General features: G+C 39.6%; 2 protein-coding genes across 5 annotated transcripts in view; both read right to left on the bottom strand.

Annotated features, from left to right (window-relative positions):
• myo3b (myosin IIIB) overlaps window positions 1-7,216 on the bottom strand; it is a 65,965-nt gene extending 58,749 nt beyond the window's left edge. The window contains 3 exon segments of the mRNA XM_051404595.1: window positions 878-1,061; window positions 6,762-6,798; window positions 7,137-7,216. Of these exon segments, the coding sequence (XP_051260555.1) occupies window positions 878-1,061; window positions 6,762-6,798; window positions 7,137-7,203 (288 nt within the window). The 5' untranslated portion in view covers window positions 7,204-7,216.
• An 887-nt stretch (window positions 7,217-8,103) lies between these two features.
• The window catches only part of ubr3 (ubiquitin protein ligase E3 component n-recognin 3), a 42,181-nt gene continuing 28,775 nt past the window's right edge, over window positions 8,104-21,509 (bottom strand). For all 4 annotated transcript variants that reach the window (XM_051403089.1, XM_051403091.1, XM_051403090.1 and 1 more), the window contains 9 exons: window positions 18,831-18,936; window positions 16,906-17,006; window positions 15,791-15,915; window positions 12,799-12,906; window positions 12,438-12,563; window positions 12,048-12,227; window positions 10,959-11,168; window positions 10,719-10,858; window positions 8,104-10,165 (listed from right to left, as the gene is read on the bottom strand). In XM_051403089.1, coding sequence (XP_051259049.1) covers window positions 10,048-10,165; window positions 10,719-10,858; window positions 10,959-11,168; window positions 12,048-12,227; window positions 12,438-12,563; window positions 12,799-12,906; window positions 15,791-15,915; window positions 16,906-17,006; window positions 18,831-18,936 — 1,214 coding nt within the window. In that variant the 3' untranslated portion in view covers window positions 8,104-10,047. The remainder of the gene's footprint in view (window positions 10,166-10,718; window positions 10,859-10,958; window positions 11,169-12,047; window positions 12,228-12,437; window positions 12,564-12,798; window positions 12,907-15,790; window positions 15,916-16,905; window positions 17,007-18,830; window positions 18,937-21,509) is intronic.

The raw sequence follows: 21,509 nt of genomic DNA, 5'->3' as shown, positions 1-21,509 counted from the left end.
TGCTTCCCTGTTGCTCTAAAACTGTGATATAAGTGGCAGATGTAGCGAATTTGACACATGCAGTCATGTCACAGGCAGCTAGAAACTACTAAATGACGGAGGCACAACAAAGATGCACAAATATGACAATAATGTCCCTTAAATTAGGGGTGAGGACCCTCCAAGGGGCATTCACTGGACAATTGACAAGCTAGTAGAGAAGCAAACAACACAACACTGCCATGCAAGGGACTCTGTAAAGGATGTACGTATGCACAGCAGTGCTCTGAGGGGAAAGCAAATGATAGCATGCTTCACAGGACAACTAACATTTATTAATTAGCACTAAACTAATCTTTGTTTTATAAATTACTGGATATTTTTTATTATGCTGAGCTTTAAAAATTAAATAGGAACAAAATGTTTTTTAGTTGTTTTGGTCTTAACCTATGCAACACTCGATGATCTCTAGTAGTCATAGTTTCACCAAAGCAGGGGACCATGGCATTAAATGACTGAGTGGATGCTCTGTTAGATTATATGTTATATATATATAAACTACAGACTACTTTAGATTAACACATTATATATTGAGGTCCTTGCTGGTTTTGCATCCGTCAGCTCTTCTCTTTTTACAGCTGTGAGGTCTGCAGGGTGACAGTTATTATGCTGTCAAGGAAAGCGTTAGATGCACCGTTATCCAAATTTAATACTAATACTAAGCACATCAATAGTATATTCTGCACATGAATCTGTCAGCCTTAACAGATACTGTAACCAGGACCTAATGGTACATATAACAACTGGCAGGCAACTGAAAATAGATTACATGCAGTGGCAACAGTGGGTTTGAATCCTGCAAAAGGCTCCACAGTAAACATGCTTTTATCTGACTTACATTGATCGGGTCCAGCACTTTCACTGCCGCCTGACTCCCATCCTTCTTGTTGGTCACTCTGTAGACTTTGCCATACGTTCCTTTACCAATGGTCTCCACTATATCCCAGTTACCTGATGGATCGCCTAGGTTCTCCATGCCAAGCATGCTGGACTTGTAAGGATACAGTCCATACAGTGACCTCCTGGAAGGTAACCACAATATTAGGAGCAAAGTTTTTAGTGCAATAAAGAAACAAAATATATAGAATGTTATATATAGAAAGCCAAAATAAAAAATGAATTCTTACTTGAAATACTTTTGTAGTGAGTGGAAACTTAATAGAAACTAAGAGAAATGTTAATCCCTTTCTAATACCTAATACTTTGTCCTACAATAAGAAAGCTTCTTGTAAAAGGAGTTACAGTTACAGTTAAGCCTCACAACAGACCAAACAGACTTTTACACTGTCGCAGCAAGACAGGAAAACACACATCTCCCTGTTAACACCACAGAGAAGCAAGTCATTAAAAGGAAAAAGCATGTGTAAAGCTGTGTATGTATAGCACAGAGCAGTGAATTTATTCCCAAAGGCCTTCTCATTCAGCTCGGGGAACGACTACATCTGCCAAGGGAGCCCCTTAACAGGTTTAAAGCAGGAGAAATCAAAGCATAAACAGACAGATGTAGGTGGAGACAACAGGACTCTACTTACATGGCAAGTGTTATTTTCTTCTGACTCATCAGGGCTGAGAAAAATTACAACTAAAGAGTCTCTGGTGATCATAATATAACAAACACCAATAGCAACAGCAATAGCTTCCTCAAGAGGACGGGCAACAAGTGGCACTTCATAGAGAGACACTGAATTAGCTCTCTCCACGGGGACCTTGTCACTGCCCACTAAGAAGTGCAATCTCCTCAAAATCAATTGGATTGGACAGAGATTAACTTGACGAAGTGTCGTCCTGAATGAGCAGTGAGCCGGCACCACACCTCCACACACACTGTGAAATGATTATTATGTAAAGTGTTCAGTCGTGTCTTCAGCCTATAAGAAGGTTATAAGGACTAATGATCAAGAGTGACTCAAAAGCCCGACATAAATCATCCTTTAAGTCTACAAGTGATGTTTCTGTGACCAAATACAACATGTAAGACCAACGGTGCAAAGCATTAAGTGTCAAAACAGCTGAGACAGAATAACATGATCGATTAGGAACTGATGTTGTCATGTTGGGATGCATGCATCCTATTTTTGCAATACGACACGTACTCCAGATATAAACATGATGGAGAGGAATGTTTGTGTACGATCTTGTGACTGCTCCACTTGTCATAAACGTGTTATGCATCACAGAGGTTGTGTGACCCTGAGGGAGGGAAGTCGAGATCAACAGATTGATGCGAAAAAACGTGAATGATGTTTAACCCTCAGGAGCAACTCAAACATGAGGACAGATTTATGAAATTTGTGTGCGTGCAGCTTGAGCAGTGGCATCCAGGTGGATATTAGATGGATATACCACTTTCTGTGGAGACGCTCAGATATGCAGCACAGAGATCCAAACTGATATCCTTCACCGTGTCCTTTAGGAGAGAAACGTGATTGTAGCAGCAGTACCAAAGTACCTTTTGTAATTCTGCGTTTTTAAAACACATGTTTAAATAATAATTACACTTACCTACAGGTATGGTTTCATCTTCAGTCTAATAATCCATCATTGATTGTTCTGAAGCTAATGGCCCATCTTTAGACTGTCCGTGAATAATGCCTCACACACGCCTTACTAATCAACAGCATCTGAACCTGTTCACTTGCCATTTATAACTGTCTCTGCACCTACACCTTGCTTTGAACCCATCCCCAGTCACATGTCGCCAGGACACCTTCACCAACTTTTTGTAACAGACAGCTCATATTCCTCTATGGCAGCTTTTTGTCTCAAATGACCGGCTGCAGCAGACACCTGCTCGAAAACATTGTTTTCCTGCAACTTAAACAGAAGTTTAAGCCTCAGATGTGCAGCAGCAGGTCATATGAGACTGGTTATTGTTTTAAGTAAATTACTATTAAGTGCACAATAAATTTCAGTGGCTAATGTCTAATACTGACCGGGCATTAAAGTACAAGCTATTACAGAAAAACACAATACAACAAGACTTTAACATTAAATTGTGCATCAGTCAAGCATCATTTTAGGTTACACAGCACCAGTAATCTCACCTACTGTTTGAACTTCAATCATAAAAAACTTTATAGCCAGAGTCTGCAACCATAACACACAAAGAACTAACTTTTTCCATTTATTCATTATTCAAAATAGTTTTTAAAGTTCAATAAAGCTCAGATCATAAAGCCAAAAGTCACACATACCTGTTTCTGTGAAAGTGTTTGTCTCTCCCTCGCACTAAAACGCTCCACACTAATTCATGCTAATCTATAGGGATTAATAATTCACCAGCAATCTGCAACCCGATCTCCAGTTTTAAATATTCAAGCGGCAGATGTATCCACTCATAATGGAGGCTGATATGAAGCACCTCAGGTTGCAAACAGGTTACCAGGAAGTTCACGGTAGTTGCTAGGTCACATGAGTTTGTCGACTGTCTCTCCTCTGTACATAATGTTCTTTACACATCCAGCTGTTTGTACGTCATTTGACAGCTTCATCTTAGTTGCTTGTATGCAGTGACAACGACGTAATGAGCATCTCTGCAGCTACTGTGCACCAGTGCAAGCTTCGTAGTGGCAAAAGTATTCCACTGAACTGAAGACAATCTGTTCATGAAGTCAAATATAAGTCCAGAACTACAATGTTTAGACTCCCTATAGAAGTTTATGATTGAGTCTGGGTCTGACTTTCTTAATAATATATAAACAGACCCTACATGCTGAGTGACAACAACTAAAAACAAGACATTATTCCACTGGATGTTGCTGTTGCCATGAGTTTAAAGCCCCGGGGATCTAATGAAGCGAACACCAGGTGGAAAGAGCTTTAATATCAGCAGAACTTGCTCCAAGAAGAGCTCAAATGTTCCATGCATGTGTTAAAGCAGTGGTTCCCAAACTTTTTCAATCATGGCCTCCCTTTGGAAGCCGAAAAAAAAAAATTTCAAGCCTGACCTGGCTATAACCTGCGGGGTAGCACAGAGACATTGCATCATGTGAAGAGTCACAATATCAACCAAAAATAGTTGAGTCTCTGGATCATTCCAAGCAAACCTTTCATGTTAGAAACTTTCTTTTAATTGCAGACCTGCTGTCAAATATATTTACTGTCACAAAGCAAAGAGGAAACTCAAATGCTGTGACGAGCAGGAGATACGTCATTGCTGCTTTAGAATTGGACACCACCGGTCCTGGATGGCGACGCTCAGGTTACCCTTTGTTTACCATACTGTGTCAGCATACCTGAAAAAAGGGACATCGTATCAGGTGTTCACAATGCTGGCGAGTGCCTCACTGTGACATCGTTACTACACATAAAAACTGGGGCATTTGTACGGCTAAGTTGCTTTGTGATGCAGATGCTTCTTGAGCAAAATAACATGCCCCCAAAACATTTGCATTTACAGCGCATCTCCATAATTCCCAGTCTCAGCGATGGTTGGAGGTGGTAACAGCTTTGGATGATGTGAACAGCTGCAGCACAGGGACTGTCTTTGTCACCAGAAACAGTGAAAAGTGAAAGTGAGTAATCTAATTTTCTGCTTCCATCAAACCCGCACAATCCCACCCTCTCTGGTAAAGCCTTATGGGAACTTCACTTGGTAAACCCTTTGGTAAGTCTGTGGAGAGAAAAAAAAACCCTGAACTATAATCCCTTTTAAGGGGATATGAAGAGGCTTTGCGGTAAACCTCTACTAGCCACGAGCCAGGCCGAAAGCACTGTGCCCTTGTTCTCACCCTGGACAACCAAAGCCTCACACGACCAGAAACAAACACATTTTTTATTTGTTTTTTTTTTAAAGTTTAAGCCCCCGTAAGATTAGCAGTGCACCTGCATGATTAATAAACTCCAAGTGACAACGTTGGATACACAAAACAACAACCTAATTAACAAGGAGCAAACATCATCATCAAAATAATCAATCTAAAATCCACAACCAGCGTCACAAGTGACTCAGCCTCAGGGATGTGATGCACTGTAATACTTTACAATGCAATGCAACAAAACTAATTGAGTCTTATGAATTAATATAAAATATAATATAAAATTATTATTATATTCTAAGGTTTATGCATATTTTGTTCCATCTTTCTGACAAAATTGAGAATTATAACTCCATGTTTTAGTATCATCAAGCTCAGTTTTTATATATGATATATTTCAGATGTACGGCATTTTGTGCAGTTGTGTACATTCTAGTTTAATATATTCTCCTGTCTTGCACTCAGGTTTCTCAGTGCTGGACCATCGGCCATCCTGGGACCTCTCACTCTCTCTCTCTCTCTCTCTCTCACTTCTGGCTATTGATGCCTCATCCAGTTGTTGCGCTCTGGATCTTCATCCATCAGCCTCTCCCATGGGTTCTCTCTCCCTAGTTTGCATGTTATCACGGCTTTCTATACCCTCTGTGTGTGTGTGTGTGTGTGTGTGTGTGTGTGTGTGTGTGTGTGTGTGTTTGTTCCTCCTCTCTGTGTGAATGGTGCTGTTGTCCTCTTGTGTTTGTGTGGCCTCTTGGTCTCCATGGTGGATCGTATATACTATCATTTTCTGTTAATCTATACTGTACACACGGTCGGGAGAGAGAAACGTCCTGTGAGGTTTCTTCCATTTTTTCCCCTGTTAAAAGTTTTTTGGGGGAGTTTTTCCTCATTTGTATCTGTGGTGTAAGGGCAGATATTGCTGTATGTTGTACAGATTGTAAAATTATGAATTTTGTGATTTGTGATATTAGGCTATATAAATAAAACTGATTTGACTTGACTTAATATTATGTTTCACACTGTAGCTTACTGGATACACTTACTGGTTGATACAGAATAAAACAAATAAAACACAGCTCATTATTTTGTCTTTATGAATGCAGAAGTCAGACTGTGACCTACAGTGTAAAACTATATTTACACTAATACAGCATATTCAGTAAGTAGAAAGAAATGACTATAAAAAGTAATTTCTCCATATTTTGAAATATAAAAAAAAAACCAACAACTTCCCTCTCACCCTCTTGGGGTGGTATCTATGTGTCATCCTCAAGCCTGGGTCCTCTACCAGAGGCCTGGGAGTTATATATATATATATATATATATATATATATACATATAGATTATGTTGTTTTAAAGAAGAATTGAAACAACTTCTCTTGAGTACAATACTATGTAAATGTGACATGATACAGTGTATGAAAGCAGTGCAAATATATATTTTTTAATCCTTGTTTTTATTTATTTTTCTTCCTTGGTGCTTTTTTGCAGTTCCAGTTTGGAAACATGTCTGTTTGTGAATTTGTGGAACACATATCGCCTACAGCTGTCTTTCATTTTTAAAAAAATCTTTACTAGTCCTTATGGGTTTTTTCTTCCCAACATAATTGTTCATTTTATTCTCTTTAGTTTTATTTAACTATGTGGACAAATAAAGAACATTTTCTTAAATGCAACAATTATTAAAATTCACTGATAAGCATACACATTGCTCTGATTTTGTGTGCTACCTGAAGTTTTTTTTTTTTTACAATTTTGAGTTAAAAACTGAGTCAAAGTAAAAGTTTGTGATCCTCTAGTCTCCTACCTGTGTTTAACATCTGAAAATGCTAAACAGCAGTTTATACTGACAATGAACACGACTGCACGCACAGTATCCCCCAGTATAAAACATTTTAAATGAATTAAAGTCATCCAGACAAGCTGAATTCTCTGCAGCCCTTTGATGAGCAAACATTTGAGTCCTACCTTGACTGTGCCTGCTCCGTATTTCCATCTTCAAAATCTGCAAAACAGGGGAAACCTTTTCAGACATCAGCTGAATACTGCTCAGTCCTGCATCCATCTCTGTGCGTGTGGATCCACACAGCCAACACTGCAGACACTTTTCACACAAACCTAACTATTTTGGCATTAACTGACAATTCTGTACGTGGAGCTTACCGTCCATAGCAACATATCCCAACTGATTTCCCTGTTTACTCAGTGAATGGTTTTAATTATTAACAGTATAGACACCTGAGCGTGCTGTCCTGCAGGCCACAAGCTCCTAGCTGACCAGTATCACCTTGTGCAGCCTTCAATGGTCTATTTACGCTCTGTATAGCGGCAGGATATACCTACCTGCACAGGAAGGGAATGAGGAAATGTCCAGTGATGCTGATTGCAGCAGCGCCTGCAACACCAACATCTCTCAGCATGGAAACCCTGTTTCAACAATCTCAGTGATTTAACCCTGGAGAAAATTCCTCCACCAGTCCATACTTGTTTTCTTTTTGTCTAATTGGCAGAAAAGAGGGGCTTTGTGCGGCTATTGGTCATTAACCAGAGGCCCTCCCTTGTTTATGAAAACCCAATTATCCTCAAAAATGCTCAGTCACATGGCAGGGAAATCTCTCTCTGTTGCTCTGAAAAAGTGTCACAGCATACACAGAAATCACCCACAGGGCTTAGTTGTGTATAATTTAATAATACATTTCCTAGAGTTTTATTTAGCTGCAGCATTTTCAGCTGCAAATGACAAAAAAATAAGACTGGCAGCTGCTTATTGATGCATCTGCTCAGTCACATTGTGAAAATGTTTTGCTACTTGCTGCATTTCAGGATGATGTCACATTTACTGGTTTTAAAAAGGTCACAGGATCTGTCTGTGGGAAGTTGTGATCTGAAGAACTCCACTGAACTGAGACCCCTGGTGGTCAGTTTGAGGTGGATGTCTGCCACATTTCCTCACTACAGCCCACATCACCAGATTGAGGCCAGACAAAAGGCTATTATAGGAAGTAATATTTGAGCTTTATGGGGCTGAGTTGACAGCGGAGTCATAAAATCCTCTTTCTCCTCGTCTGTCTAGCACTCACATCAGTCAGAATGCTCGGAAAGAGCTTCAACTACATCCAATCGAAACAAAATGATAGTATCGGCTTTTTTCTGACAGTGCAGACGAATGAAAGGGTTTGATATTTGACAAAAGCAGCTGTGACATTGAGGGAATACTTTGACAGAACAAATACAGTATCAGCACTCTCATGTGGTGTGAAAAAGAGTAGACAACTCACTGTGCTGCTCAAAAGACAAAAAGAGACACAAATCAGTGTGATTATATTTTATTCACATATGTTACATTTTGCATTAAATGTCCAAGTCATACTTTCTGGTCAAACTCAGAAAGTTTGAGTCAGCACCTACAGTAATGTACTGTATTCTCTCTTCATTCATACAGGAGAACACACAAGACCTTTCAGTCACAATTTACACCCATTACTTGTTGGCTATTTGGTTGCGGTCATTTACAAAGTGGGTACTGTGAAATAAAGAAGAGGAGAAAACTCAGTGAACAGAAAAAGCAGCATGCATGAATTCAAGAAGATGTTTTTTTTTTCTCCCAAGTGTTAACCCGCTCTTTAGAGATTCATCAATGCAGCACGATGTGGCCCAGCATCTCAAAACCAGATATCAGCAGTTTATCACTCGAAAAAAAAAAAAGAAAACTAAAAATAATCTTGCAGGCACGACTGGATAAATTCCTGTCTTCAAGAAAGAAAAAGAAAAAAAGATGATAATCAGAAAATTAAGTAGCTAAGACACTTAAATAATGGTGGCTTTAAAGGATGTCATGCACAGTGTATAACGGATACTCAAGTGAAAACCTTGTAATGTTGGAATGCAACTATAAATCACAACTAGATGGTGCATGAGAAAGGGAGAGTCAACACGATGAATGTTCTATACTGCAGTTAGGACTCGACAATCAAAGCATAAAAAAGGGGGGAAACTTTTTCAGACAGCACAGAAAGATGAGGAGTATTGGCATTTCGTCTCAAAAAGCAACTTAAATTTCATTGAGTTTCATATCTTGAGAGAAAACTTTGACAGAACGAGTATAGTATTTCTGCTCTCATATGGCGTTCAGCTTCGCCAGTGCCGCCAGACGCTATATATCTGTGCATCGACATTTCCTTTTCCTGACAACAGTATGCTACTTAAATTCTGTGTTTGACTTCAGGTTTTTGTGGAGCGATGACAAACGAATGTTTAGATTATTTATTGAGCGGTTGAAGCTTTAGCTGTCTTAGAGTTGGTGTTTTGAGATCTTTTTTTAAAATTTATTTTTTCAAAACCAACCAGAAACAAAAAGCGGATAGAGCAGGACTACGAGAACTGTAGTGAACGCAATGAGGTGACCGCATACCCTCTTAAACATTGAAGTGAGTTTGAGTCAACATTCCCAGCCATCTACTATAAACTCAAAGCACAACCTTAGAAAAAAAAAATCTTCACAAAAAGTTAAAATTACTTACTTGAACAATGAGCAGCAGCATTTATTTAAATATCTAAAACTTATTTTAAACAGCAAAAAACAAAAAAAAAAAATTCCTGAGGATGGATTGCAACTAGACCCATAAAAAGAGTCTTTGCTTGTTTGCAAAATAACTCTAGTGTGTTGATGGGTGGACTTGTCCTGCCTACCATCACATGTCAGCAGACAATGAGTGCACATTGCAATAACATCGCTACACTCATCAGGAGCTTGAAACTCATGCCAGCACAGCAGAGCACATTTTGATAAATAAAAAGGGATATGCATTAACATCATCATAAATGGTGCAAAAAGTAACCAAACTTCGCAGGGACATTCAGCACTTGAAATATATATATATATATATATATATATATATATATATATATTTTAACCCAAATAAATACGACAGGCTTCAAAAGCCTGTTCCAAACCAATCGAATTGCTGGGCAAAGTTGTGCTTTTTACTTTGATCTTACCAAATTCTGTTTTTCCCTGTTGAAAACCACACAATAAATCACTTAAACACACACACGTGTTAATCTTTAGGCATGATTGTACACCAAACTTCACATAAACTGAGGCTGTGGCTGCAATACCTTTACTGGATGTTTGTATTTATCACGTTAAGGGTTCCCAAATATTTTGATCGGGGCAGACACATAAGCCAGAAAAAAAAGAAAAAAAACATCTTCTCAGTCATTGGTTGCTGTTTGCAGTGGACTTTGGAAGATCTTAGAGTCCATTATAGTGAGGCCCCCAACGCTTATTGATGTGATCAAAGGTGTGTGAAACCCACTGTTGCTCCAACACTCGATACCTCTCTTCACATAAGAAGAGAGGTTTGCCACGGCTGGAAAAAAAGGCCAGAGGGGAAAACAAGAGTGAGTGCTGTGTTTGTTTTCTCTGCAGCAACAAGTATTCAAAAAAAGAGCCTGGTCCCAATTTCAGATTAGATCCTAATTCCAAGAAGGATATGAGCATGTTTGTGTGTTTGGACTTTAAAGGTCCAGTGTGTAACATTTAGGAGGATCTATTGGCAGAGATGGAATATACTGTAGATTATCGTACACCTTTAGAAGACTCAGTGGTATTCAAATGGTTGCAATCTGCAACTACACCACTAGATGCCACTAAATCCTACACACTGGACCATTTAATCGACAGTGATGTCCCATAACTCCCTGAATCTGGCACACATACCGCATCATTTTACATTAGTACAAAATGGTATAATATATAATGGTATAAAAGTAGTATACTATGACAATTAGTATAGATACATAATGTATACAATAGGTATGTATAATGGAATTGGGACACAGCTCAGGACTATAACAATGTTCTAACTGTATTAACATTAATTATTAAATATAAAATACTCTGTGGTTTTTAAGACGTCATACCGTAAATCACGGTCCTCCTCTCCATGGGCATCAAGGTAAACAGAACCCCACAGGCAGAAACGATGTCCACGGATGATGATGATGACTGAGGCATTTATCAGTAGAAAGATGCCTGTAGCTGCGCCACAATGTTGGGAGTGCTACAAGTGACAAAACAAAGACAAAAAAAAAGGAAAAAATTATCTTAATCCTGTTTGAAATTAGTTGAAATGAACCCACACAAAGTGCTGAGAAACTTACCAAAACACATTCACAGGTACCCTGCTGTTTGCAGCACACGCCTTTGAGACAGACGAAGGCGCCACAAACAAGGCAGAGTGCAGGGTCTTTTGGCACCTTTTTGCAGGCAGTGCAGGCCTTCCTGTGATAGTACTGGAAGATGATATTGTAGTTGTCAGGTAGCTGGAGAAGGCGGGGGGCTGCCCACTGAGGATCCTGGACAACCAAGGTCTTCAGAGGAGAAAGACAGAAGTACGTAATATATACAGAATCCAGGCCATATGTTTATTGTGCACTACAGGCGTGAACACATTTTGTCCTCCAACTCTACTTCTTATCAGCTTAGTCCTCTACAAAAATCATCATCAGTAAAAGACTGACTGCTCGCATCATTTCACACATTTCTAAATCTACAAATAACCTGTTAAACTCCTTGTTTTTATGTTTTTGAAATAAGCATAAAGAAAAAAAAATAAGACTCGCTGTCAGTCTACAGTGACTAAAATAAAAGACCAGGTCTCAACTTTCCAAGTTTAGTTTTTGTCCTTATGCTCTAATGTGTAATAATAAATAATCCAAGGTCACTGCGATACTTAATGACGAGAGCATAAGACACATGGCTCGTTATGCAGTCACTCTCCTCAGAGACACTTTGTCAACCAAAGAAACTCATTTTAAAGTGTCAGTAGCACTTGAACTACGTGAACTTACAGAAAATCAAGTTCAAAATACCTGGTTTGAATATTTCATTAATGAGAGTATTTTAACTATTTGTTTGTAACCCCAAAGCTTGGTTACTACAATGTAACAAGTAAGCTTTATTTATCTATTTATATTTTAAATTTAAAATAAAACCCACATGGACAGGTCTCATCCACATGTGATTTTACTTGTATACACCTGCTGTCTTTTATATAAATAAATACGCCTTCAAATATTGGCCCTTATAAGAGAACAATAGAACAATAATACATGAGAAATATATATGAGATGAATATTTCATTGCAGCAACAGGGTTCAAATTAAATCCAGTGAGTTTCGAGAGAAAACTCTGGACATATAGCACTGTCATACTGGGTTTGTATAGCTTCTTATATGAAATTCACATACCAATGATTGCTCAGCCTGCATCTGGGAGAGCCCTGTGACCTCAGCGCACCACTGTATCACCAAGTCAAAGGCGCTGACCGCCCACTGCAGACATGAGGCACTGTGCACAGTGTTGGATGGCTGAGGGGCCGAGGGTAGGAGCCCCAAACACACAGCCAAGGACGCAAACTCCTCCTCCTCCTGAGAACACACAAACAAGAAAACAGCTGGGGAGGTCGCTCTCAATGCTCGAGATTCAGAGGAAGTCAAAGTATCTGAGCTTAATAACTGCTGGAGAAATGTAGCAGTAATGTACAGAAGATGAGCAGAAATATTGACTGAGCTTGCAGCTAGGATACGAGGGGGAAGGGTAGTTTCAGCAGGTAGGATGACACTTGTGATAAAACATACCTGGCAACCAGTTAGGTTGTCTCCATAGAGGTGATGCTGCAGGAGACAGGAGAGGCGAAGGAAGGGCAGGCAGAACTGCTGGAGGCTGAACTCGATAGACTGTGGGGACCACACACTGGAGATCAGCTGGAGAGGGAAACAACAGAAACACTTGATCAATAACCTGCCAACCGCTTGCTGATAATACTGTGATGTATATCTCCCCTGCAGATTAGTGAAGATATTAAACTTCTGTCTCTCGGGGGTAATGGCCGATTCATTGTTTAAGAGAAAATGAAAGAGTGGAACAAAAGGGGAGCCAGAGCACCGTTCTGAAGGCATTTATATTCTGAAGTGCTAAACCGTAATTTTAGTGACTCACCATTGATGTTTCTTCAGCGTTCACCTTGTAGACACTCTTGTCCTTAGAGAGCTCACTGATAACATGACTGAGCAGCACTTCAAAGGATTTATCAGCATTTGCTGCACTCTGTGGCAGAAAACCAAAACGCAGAATGTCAAATATGTGAAAACATAGGTGATAAAACATTAAAAGAATAAGATATTCAGTTTAATCTAGCCTTTAATGTCCTCCGACGGTCAACAGTCATCAGCATTGATCAATTAATTCCTTGTTTGAAATGAAATAAGGAGAGAACATTGAACTGGCTATATAAAAAAAAAAGTTTCTATATTGTTGCAGTCCCTCCCAATACTAATCTACGTCCAGTCTCAAAAACTGATAGATGAAGGAGGACGGAAAAACTCTGGTACAGCTGCAAAATGAGGTATTAAGATAAACTCCAAGCAATAAAGCCATGATAAATATGGGTCTTCAGCTGTCTAAATAAGCCCTTCAGCACAAAGGGAGGAAGGTATAGATTTGCTGCCAGAAAGAATTAATCAGTAGTCTAAATGCTAATAAAAACAAAAACAAAAAAACAACACAAATCTTCCAGTTTTTTAGTCCATAAACAACAATGAAGCATCCTCCTTTGGTTGTTGCCGCCATTTACAAACAGGTGACAAAGAAAAAAAGACAACATCAAGTGTTAGTATGATGTCGGTTCAAAACAAGCCTCCAGAACAGTTTTACTGCAGCCTCCTTCCAGACCTCTGTAGTCCTCCCCCACATTAAACTGACCAATCAGGGCTTGTAGGGATTAAGACCTTGTCTCCCGGTGCCACAGCCAAGTCAAAAACAGCCACGGCCATTAAAAATAGAGTTTTACACAGATGTACAGGGTGTTGATTTACAGAAAAAACAACTCTTGAAGCTTCTGTATCAACTAAAAATTATGTCACATGAGCCGCTCACTACTGATTGGTTGGGCCAAAAGAAAACTAAACAACCTCTCTTCTGGTCAACATGAACACAATGTCAGGCTGAATGGTAAAGATAAAACAATATAACAATTCAGTCTTAATCGTCTTTAAATCTCCAACAGGTGTTCAACTGAGGTCTGTTACTATCATACTCAAAATCAAATACTGGTCACCTGGTGATGGATACCTGCCATCTCTCACAGAGAACATGCAGCAGAGCCTACAGGTCTTCAGAAACTAACACGACAACCCATAACCAAGCACAAAAACAGAGAAACATACAAATAAAATGGCCTTCATATTATCGGTCTATTGTCAGCGCTCAAGAATGCCACACATATGCGTCTTCCTAGTCCTCGTAAGTTTAAAATGTGCTGCGCTATAGAATATAATGACTTATGCAGAATAGGACAATAATTCTTTCCTTACAATATAACATCTGATAAGAGGTAGAGACATTACTGACTGTGGGTTCTGATAAAAACTCAACTGCTTTGGATGGTATTTTATATAAAGGAAAAGCTGCACGCGTTTATCAAGCTGAAGGTAGAAGAATTTAAAACAGCAGTCTTATCTTGTCTGCTGTCCTTTGTCATAGATTTATAGGGGAGGAATTTCAAGTCCATGGATTTCCTTTCTCTGGGCTCTGATCTTTGTTCAGACTGTATATTTTGCAACAACTTCAATTTAATTAAAATGGCGTTCTACCAAATATGGATGTCGGCCTCATTGTGGATTTGAAATCCATCTTAAAGACAGCTCGTGAATGCTTGCGTTACTGTTCATGACTGTAGTAGGAAGATACTAATCCACACCTCCATTATGGATGAAAACACCCTGAAGGGGAAGGTTTAAGCTATTTGTCTTTTGACATTCAAGCCAGCTACTCACTAATACAGATTTAATAGACTGAAGACAGATAGCCAATTAATGCAACACTCTCCAGCAATCACACTTTCTAGATAATGAAGATCGATACCGTCAACTGTGAAAATCAAGTGAATGTAACTAGAAAGGGCTCGATTCATCTCAATTCTAAGTCATTCACAATGTTAGTGCTGGCCGATACACCGAATGAACCAGTAGACCGGTTTTCATTTCCCGTATGATATGAATGCTTCATATAGCGCCATACCGGTGCAAAGCTGAAACAACTGCTGTAACTCTTCAATACGCATCAATATTGTTCTTGCTATGAAGAAAACCCACAACTTACTCTCTTTTACAGGGCAAAAAATGTGTATGTGTGTGACATACACAACCATTTGTGACAATTTTTGTTTCTTGTACAAAAGAACATTCGAGAAATATCTCTTTAAATACTTCAATAATATAGTATTTTATTTTATGTCTGTTTTATATGGTTTAATATGGTTTATTTACAACTAAATATTTTGTTTTGAAAAAGAAACAATGTTAAAGTTGTTAAAGTTCTAACTCTACAGTAATCAATGTACATGTTTTTATATTGTATGTACTCTAATAAGCCACTATAAACCTATATAAGGGCCTCGTCATTAAGAAATAAAAAACATACTGTGATATACCTTGAAAGCGTCAAAATCTTAAAAAATACTGGGGGCTTGGTCAGGTCATCCAGCATTACACAATGTTTAACTGTTCGAGTGATGTAGACTGGTGTAGCGAACAAACAGGACAATAAGATCAGACAACAACAAGGACAGGATACAAGAAGACCTGTCAGGATAACTACAGGGAAACTACACTGAGAGCAGAAAATACAGCCATGGTTCTCCTAATATTTCAGCAGTACTTAGAGGTTTGTGAAGAAGTAGGAAAACCGACAAATCAGCAACATCAAGAAATGAGTACAAGCCCAGAAATAAGCACAATCATTATAATAGAGAATAAATATCAATACAAATGAAGTAATGGACAGCATATTACATCACTATCAGTGACGTCACAATGTCCTGGTCTACACCATTAAAGCCTCAAAGCCTTACAGTGATGAAAGAGAAGGACAAAACAAGGACGTACTGTATGCTTGACAGGTGTCAGGAAACTCTAATTGATTTCACTTTTACCTTCTTGAGGGCTCCAGCTGTGCTCCAGGCCTGCCTTTCTTCTGGGCTGAACTTGGATGAGAGTGCAGCCAGAGCCTGGGTGAACTGCAGGTTGTACAGCATCTTCACCACACAGGTAAAGTGCTCTACACGGGGAGAGAAGGTGACATGGATCATTCATACAGAGAATAAATTCATAAGATCTTGTAGCATTAGAAATGGCCAGTTCAAAAGTGTTGGCAGCTATTCACAGGGGCATTGTATTTGGTTTCTCAGTTCTGCATAGAGAGCCTCACTGAACAGCGCACAGGGTAATTAGCAGAGCGTTTCAGGTGGAAAATGTAGTCTGAAGGATATTCTAGTTTGCTTTAAAGAACAACAAAGAGTGCCATTTGTTTTCTTCTATAGCAAAGGGGCTGCTGACAGCTCCACTGTCCTGGTCACTGTGACAAGTGTCGTACACACAATTAAAAGGCAGAACTAGAAAAGGAGGCAATCACTTTATAGCAATTGAGTGCAAAGGACCCCTCAAAGACTGATCACGCCTCAACCCTCTTTCTCTTTTAGAAAACAGAGGTATTGTAACCCCATATCATGCTTTGTGCATGTTAATTCATGTGCATCTCTCACCCTGCTGTAGAGAATAAAATAAATATATTCTCGCTGTCTTACAGTTATAACTTGACATCAATCTGATAAAAAAAAAATCATCCATAACACATTTATTAGTATATCCAACTATAACCGTTTACATTCACTTTCCAATAAATCCACTTTCAACAGTCCCGGCTAGCGCTCAACCTAATTCAGTCATCAATGAGATGATCTCCCTGCTGCGACATGTCTCCCATTAAACATAACCGCAGTGTGTTGGGCCAGAGTCTTTAGGTGGCCCTCCGCCTGCTCTACTGAAGGGCTAAGATGGAAGAGATGCAGCGACAAGCCACAGATGAAGGGCGCACGAAGGAGGTGCAGCCCTCCCATCACTAGGGTCGTGTCTCTCTGAACCTCATAGATAAGAGATATGAAATGCTTCTTTCCAGCACTCAGCCCTGATTACTACTGATAATGTGGAGCAGCCACTGAGAGACTCCCTACTCTCTTGTAGTGTCATGATGCAGACACGGGAAGAGTACCTTTTCGCAGCGGTTGTGGCATTGTTAGCACAAAGATAATCAGGAGGGATGGGACATCTCGAAACAGCATGGGTACCTCAGGTCTCTCTTCATCAAAGCCGCTGAAAAACATGCAAAAGAGTTTTTAATTATTGAGCAGCAGTGAACATAGTTGGTCCCATGTCAAAGAGTGTAAAGAAAATCACAAGAAATGTGTTTATTTTTAGCAAAAAAAAGGTTAAAAACCCACTGTATTACCACAGTAACCAGACCATTACACCCCCTCTACATTTTCAGTTTAATGTGAGTTATTCTTCCATTGCATTTGGTATTAATGAATAAATGAATATCCAGCAAAACACAAACGAGTAACAACTTAACGGCCCGTCATTCAATGCTTTTGCATGATGAACTTCTTAATTAGGCAGCAGAATTAGCTCTCTAAAAACTTAAATGAAGTGAAAATGGTGCAGTAAATTCACTGAGAGAAGCAGAGGTGGGCTTCCCTCGTGCTTACGCTTATTAACGCTTTGATGGCAAATTTTGTTTTAAAATCTAACAGTGATGAAGCCTCTGAGAGAACAGAAATCACTCTTCTTTCTTGCTATGATAATATTTTAACTTGACTCTGTCTCTTTCTGTACTATCATGTGGGAATAAAGCCGTGAGGAACATTTATGTAAACATCACCTATGTCTGAAAGCCAAAATGTCCTCGCTTACTTTAAGAGCTTGATGAAGTCAGCAATGTTAACTACTCCGTGTCTGAAAGGGACTTTAAAGAAAAGGTATGAGAGCAAGGGTCCCCTGTGTAAACAGTTTTAAATTTGCTTAACAAATACATGACTTGAAAAGGCTCATTCCTTGTACTTCCCGACCGACTTCCTTAATGTTATATGTTCGCCATCTCCATTAAATGTCTTCTGTTCTGTTGACAATTCAGCGAGGTTCCAATATTGCCTCTGCTCTTGAAAGGCCTCGGGGGTTTTGAATGAGAGGAACTGCACTTAAAGAATAATACCTTCCATTACCAAAGCACTCACCAGTTAATTCCACTGTGCATTGGAGGAAAGCCGCAGAGGACGGGAGCTTTCAAGCCCCCCCCAGACCAGTGCATACGAACTATACTTCCACACTGTGAAATCTTCAAACATTCCTCTTTGGTTTTTCTATTAAGGCAACAGCAATGTTTTGAAACATCTCTCTCTGTCCTATTTAACTAGACTAGATCAGGTTGACTGCCTCAGGGTGTCAATGACAGTGCTCCCTCCCAAACCCCTAACAAAGTATTTTTAAACAGCAAATGGCTCCCCTGAGAATACTGTATGGCTGTGAGCACTTTAATAGTAACAGGTGTAAAAGCTGTCTCACAACACTAACAGGGAGGAAAGGTTGTTCAAGCTCATCCTGTACAGTTAAGTGGTGTTTTTTTTAGTTTATAGTTACAATCCTGACAAAACGAACACATCTGTGCATAAAATAGCATGTTCTGATGTACACTTGCGATTCAAGGCAGAGAAAGAGAGCGTGTGTCGTAGTAACTATGTCTTTTGTGTTCTGTTAAATACAGGTTTCTGTTGGGCTAGTTGAGACAGCTGGGTGCTGAGATGCCTTGCTAGCATGATGTTGGTGTGGTGCAGTTGTTCTCAGTACAGTGAATTTGACAGGGTCGTTTTGCTCTCTGTGGAGTGCCCGGTAATTTGCCAGATGCAGCAATTATTGGTATCTATGGAAACCACGCATGGTCTCTTTTCTGTTTTTAGCTCCTCTTTGTGTGGAGGAAAAGCTGTTGGGGGGCAGGAGGAAACAGTGGTGTTTAGAGAAAGGATAAAGTGGTGCTTTGATTGCATGTTTATGTGAGGGAGGGAAAGTGTGAGGGGAAAGTAGAGACTGAGGGGTAATGGCGGACAGATTTATACATTTATTAGCAGAGAGAAAGTCACTCACTCTGTCTCTCTGCTTTGTGTAACCTGAGTCAGCTTAGTCCAGGGGTTGTAGGCTGAATCAATGCTGTATAGACGCATGTGCATGGCCAACACATGGAACAGCTGATCTGAAAGGGGGGAGGAAAAAAAACAAAAACACACGTCATTGTTCTGTTCCAATGAGGTCTGACAGGGAACAAAACCAGCAAGTGTCTGTTTATCTCAGTGTCCATTGTCATACCCCACTAGCAACCGCTGTAGATCAAATGATGAAAGCAGTTGACTTGAACTGACTGCAGGCTAATGGTTTGGCTCAGATAAAACCAGGTCAGGCCAGATGGATACATGGTAGTGTTTGATAGCCTTGAGCAACTCTTTGGTCAGGTCACACCTGTTCGTTGCGAAACTAATGGAACATGAAGAAAGACCCCTTGCACAAGCACAATCTCTTGTGTACACGCTAGCTTTTAATAGTAGAACACTTTACAGCCTTAATTGTCTTTATCTAGACCAAACCTGTTACAAGTACCAACATTTATGGCATTACAAGCAAGCCTCAACATGGGCGAAATGCAGCAAGTTGGCCCACTCATTTTAGATGTTAAGTAATTTATTCCAAAGTGGAGAAATGTCCTCGTCTTTCTTTAGAGTCCGGAAATAAATTAACCTACTTGTTCTAATTATGAACTCAATCCAAGTCCTCTTAAATTAAAGTTGCATAAGAGCAATAAGATGTAAATCACATATGAACCGTGTTTGAAACCAGTGCCACTAAACCTACAACCTAAAGCTTTTTTTTTCAAAAAACAATTCTAATCCTATTTGATTTTTACAGGGAATTATGATGCCATAATGCAGCAAAGTGCCTCAAATGATCAGCTCTGCAATTTGACTTGTGCTAACTGTCAATACCTAGAGCAACACTGCCCTCCACAGGTAAACAAAGACACAGCACAAAGAAAGCAAAGTGTCTATGTCAGTCCTTCGTTGCGTCCCATTTGTCTTCACTACGGCTTGTTTCCTCTCTTTCCTAACTATAACTCCGCTCTTACCAGGATTTAACCTGGAAGACGTACAGGAAAGGGAAGGAAGGACAGTAAATGAAGAATAAAGGAAAGATGAATAAAATCAGGGATGTAATTTGCTGCTATTGGCATAAAAGTGCAACATGTATAAAGATGGAAAAGGCTTATTACAAGCTTCAGGACGTCCATCTGATTACAGTTGTTTGTCTTGATGAGCCACTTTAAAATGAAATATCCTGTTTTCTTCTGTGATGATAAAAGGTCACTTAGAGGAGCTTCCTCTGTCATGGCATGTGGAAACAAGTTGCTACAATACTAATAATACAGCTAAAGTTATTTTGCTTCATACACTACTGAGACAGCTTTAAGACAATGGGCCACAAAGAAAAACAGCAAGGGCTCCCTCACTTCAGATATTAATCATCTGAATTACTTGCGGTCACAACTCATGATAATCATGATCAGCTCTAATTTACTTACTGCTGTGATCACAGACTGTAAAACACAGCGCGCCGTTTCATATTTATAGATTCCCAACATCTTCAATCAGTTGACATACATTTTGTTACTCACACACTCTCTGGAAAATAAGTCTTTTTCACTGCACAGATTTTTGACTGTCAAAGTAGTTAAAGCACATGTGATAAAACTATTAACAATGACTGCGTGTATGTGACAGTGAGCATGCACAATACCAGGACCATGAAACCAAGTAGCTAAACGGAATTCAGCCAGCATTTAAACCTGTGCTTTTCCTGTCACATAACAAACAGGCATATCCTCCCCTTCTACACTGAATACAATGATAAAAGTGGATTTTTATGTGTGTGGACGTTTCATGGAAGATATTTGACAATTACAGGTGTCCCCCCACCCCAACAGACACAAAACACCAGGGGGTCAAATAACAACAATACAGCAAATACAGCTGTCAACACTCACCCAGCACTGCAAGTCTGCACAACTGAGGTCATCGTGATTTGCTTTCTAACTCCCTGCACAGTAGCAGCCACGCAGCCCCCAAGATTAATTCAAATATTTGCGGTTAACTAAACCAAGGACATGCTATTTGGAAGCTGGACTCTCTAGAGTTGATTCAGCCCATTTCAAGGGAAGGCAGCTTGCCTCTGTGGTCCATCGTATCCTCATCAGCTGAACAGAAGAAGTGCCTACTGGGAAACAGGCTTAGGAACCCCATGAGCTCTCGCAGTTAGCACACGTCTGCCGTTTCCCTCCAAATCCATTTCCCTAAGAAGAACGAACACTAATGTACTGCAACTGAGTAAATTTTGCCGTCAGCACGGCTATATGGTTAATGTAGCCCACAAATGGCAAACCTCCAGTGTAAAATCTCTTTTCAGCCACTCAAGGATGACAGGCCATTTCACTGCAGCAGCCACAACTTTGACAGAATAATTAAACAAACAGAAAACAGGGTGTAGTCTGTACACCAAACCGAACTCTGACACCTTCATATATAGTTTCTATTACATTATCCCATCCTTCATCCACACATATTTAAACATTTGATTAAAACTGAAGATTAGTAATTAATACAATGAATGTTGGTTGTGTTTGATGTTTAGCTTATTCTTTGAGATTCAACTAAAAACACAGTTTTCATCTTTCTCTAGACACATGCCCTGGTCAGCTGTCACACAATCAACTAAAACAGC

This window comes from Dicentrarchus labrax, unplaced genomic scaffold, assembly GCF_905237075.1.
Source record: "Dicentrarchus labrax unplaced genomic scaffold, dlabrax2021, whole genome shotgun sequence".
Lineage (NCBI taxonomy): Eukaryota > Metazoa > Chordata > Actinopteri > Moronidae > Dicentrarchus > Dicentrarchus labrax.
Note: the sequence above shows the minus strand (reverse complement) of the source record. Positions and strands in the feature narration are given on the sequence as shown.